The 2,902-nt window shown below is 41.5% G+C and overlaps 1 protein-coding gene across 1 annotated transcript in view; it reads right to left on the bottom strand.

Moving 5' to 3' along the window:
* The window catches only part of LOC106880553 (tyrosine-protein kinase SRK2), a 59,772-nt gene that overhangs the window by 472 nt on the left and 56,398 nt on the right, over nt 1-2,902 (bottom strand). The window contains exon 10 of the mRNA XM_052975909.1: nt 2,238-2,369. Coding sequence (XP_052831869.1) covers nt 2,238-2,369 — 132 coding nt within the window. The remainder of the gene's footprint in view (nt 1-2,237; nt 2,370-2,902) is intronic.

The following is a 2,902-nucleotide window of genomic DNA, read 5'->3' as shown; positions in this document are numbered from 1 at the left end:
TATATATATGTGTGTGTGTGTGTGTGTTTGTGTGTCTGTGTTTGTACCCCCACCATCGCTTGATAACCGATGCTGGTGTGTTTACATCCCCGTAACTTAATGGTTCGGCAAAAAGAGACCGATAGAATAAGTATTAGGCTTACAAAGAATAAGTCTTGGGGTCGATTTGCTTGACTAAAGGCGGTGCTCCAGCATGGCCACAGTCAAATGACTGAAACAAGTAAAAGAGTAAAAGAGTACATCAAAACCTTATTAAAAAAAAAAAATATTTGTTTATGAAGCCCTAGACAATTGTTTTTAAACTAAGGAACTCAGGGACGAAATAAAAGTAAGATTTCTGAGAATAAACAGAGGTAGGAAGATGTTCTCAAATCAAATACTTGCACTGAATGCTTGCAAAAAAACAAAAACAAAAACAGACTCCACTAAAGGCACTCAGGGACCAGGAGTGTGCATTAAACCAGAAGGTGAAATTAACCCTTTAGTGTTCAGATTAATCTGTTAAATATAATACTTTTTTTCATTCAAATTGTTTTGAATTAATCATACATTATCTTACAGCTTTGAAGTTTCGATGGTGAGATAGTTTATTCTTAGAATGTCAATGTAGGTTAGGTGTGAGAGGCTGGATATGGCCAGTCTGAATGTAAATCATGTAGAATATTTGGGCCGGATATGGCCGGCTTAAACACCAAAGGGTTAAGGCCTTCATCCAAGAAGGCCATGGTTGAATTTGAGCTCAGAACAAACATCAAAATGCATCATATCTGATACTCTAACGTTTCTACCACCACAGCTAGACTAGGTTGTTTCTTAGTTTTTCAACCCAAGGAAGACGAAAGGCAAAATTGACCCGGGTGTAATTTGAACTCGGAGCACAAAATGTCACAAGGCATTTTTTTTTTGTCAGAAATTCTAACAATTATACCAATGAGAATGCCACGGCTGGAACAGTTCTGAGTTTATGTCTACTTTATAACTGAGAACCTGGGATTAAAAATTACCAGTAATGATATCAATATGAACACAACCAGATAAGATTGGCCCATTTGAGAAGTTAAGTTCAGCGACGTGCAACCAAGAGAATACGCTCCATTAGGCATTTGCCATATTCTGAACGCCTTACTTCCCTGGGCATGGATACATTGAAACTCCGACATCTGGCAGCTGACTTGGCAGACGCCTATAAAATTATTAACCATCTTACTAACAATAACTCTGAGCATCTTTCCAAATTCCACCTGTCTAACACCCGTGGACATGTTTACAAAGTCAGAAAACAGCACAGCTCCCATGACTTTCGGAAACACTTTTTCATGCTAAGAGTTGCTGAAGTATGGAACAAACTGCCAGCATCAGTTGTCGGAGCACTGCATCCTTCAAAACTTCCATGCTTCCTGAGATTCGCTAACACTACACCTGATTTCCCCCCCTCCATACACACACAAGCATGTATCTGACTCATAGGCATAGAAATGGCTGTGTGGTAAGTAGCTTGCTTACGAATCACATGGTTCCGGGTTCAGCCCCACTGCGTGGCACCTTTGGCAAGTGTCTTCTACTATAGCCTCGGGCCGACCAAAGCCTTGTGAATGGATTTGGTAGACGGAAACTGAAAGAAGCCCGTCGTATATATGTATGTGTGTCTGTGTATATGTTTGTGTGTCTGCGTTTGTCCCCCCCCCCTCCCACAACATCGATTGACAGCCGATGCTGGTGTGTTTATGTCCCCATAACTTAGCGGTTCGGCAAAAGAGTCCGATAGAATAAGTACTAGGCTTAAAAAGAATAAGTCCTGGGGTCGATTTGCTCGACTAAAGGTGGTGCTCCAGCATGGCCACAGTCAAATGACTGAAACAAGTAAAAGAGTACTGTTCACTTTCCAGACATTTGTACAATACTGCATATGCTTTATGCGCACTTTTGACAAGTTGTAGTGCACCTGAGCACTGTATACAATAATTTCATTAGTATTATTTTAATGAGTTACAGATAGATACAAAGTAATACTGATGATAGGATATCAACTAGTGACACCACTTTTGATTGCCAAGATACCATAACTATGTGGCCATCCAGATATCATAGCCATAGATACATGTGGTGGCATAATTCTGTGGGCAGCCAAATGTCCTAGTCATAGATACAATGTGGTATCATTGCTCAGTGGCCATCTTAATGCTCTCATAAATGACCATTACAATAAAATTAGAATTAAAGAAGAAAGTCAGACTCACCAGGATAAGGGACACGGCCAAATGTAATAATTTCATAAAGTAAAACGCCATAGGACCATACATCAGATTTTATCGAGAACCGGTGTTCATGGGCAGCTTCTGGTGATGTCCACTTTACAGGAAAACGGACACCTAGAAGAAAATGGTAAGAACACAAAGAGTAACATTACTTGTTGTTGGCACTCCGTCGCTTACGACGTCGAGGGTTCCAGTTGAACCGATCAACGGAACAGCCTGCTCGTGAAATTAACATGCAAGTGGCTGAGCACTCCACTGACACGTGTACCCTTAACATAGTACACAGGGATATTCAGCGTGACACGATGTGACAACGCCAACCCTTTGAATTACAGGCACAACAGAAACAGGAAGTAAGAGTGAGAGAAAGTTGTGGTGGAAGAGTACAGCAGGGTTCGCCACGATCCCCTGCCGGAGCCTCGTGGAGCTTTAGGTGTTTACGCTCAATAAACACTCACAACGCCCGGTCTGGGAATCGAAACTGTGATCCTATGACCGCGAGTCTGCTGCCCTAACCACTGGGCCATTGCGCCTCCACGTAACATTACTATAACATTACTAATTAGTCTATAATAAGGGAGATAAACTTGCTTAAAACGTCAGACCAGTCTAACTCAAGGGATACAGCAACATACACCACTTCTGAT

Source organism: Octopus bimaculoides, chromosome 23 (assembly GCF_001194135.2).
Source record: "Octopus bimaculoides isolate UCB-OBI-ISO-001 chromosome 23, ASM119413v2, whole genome shotgun sequence".
NCBI classification, from domain to species: Eukaryota; Metazoa; Mollusca; class Cephalopoda; order Octopoda; family Octopodidae; genus Octopus; species Octopus bimaculoides.
This window is presented reverse-complemented; position numbering and strand designations above follow the sequence as displayed.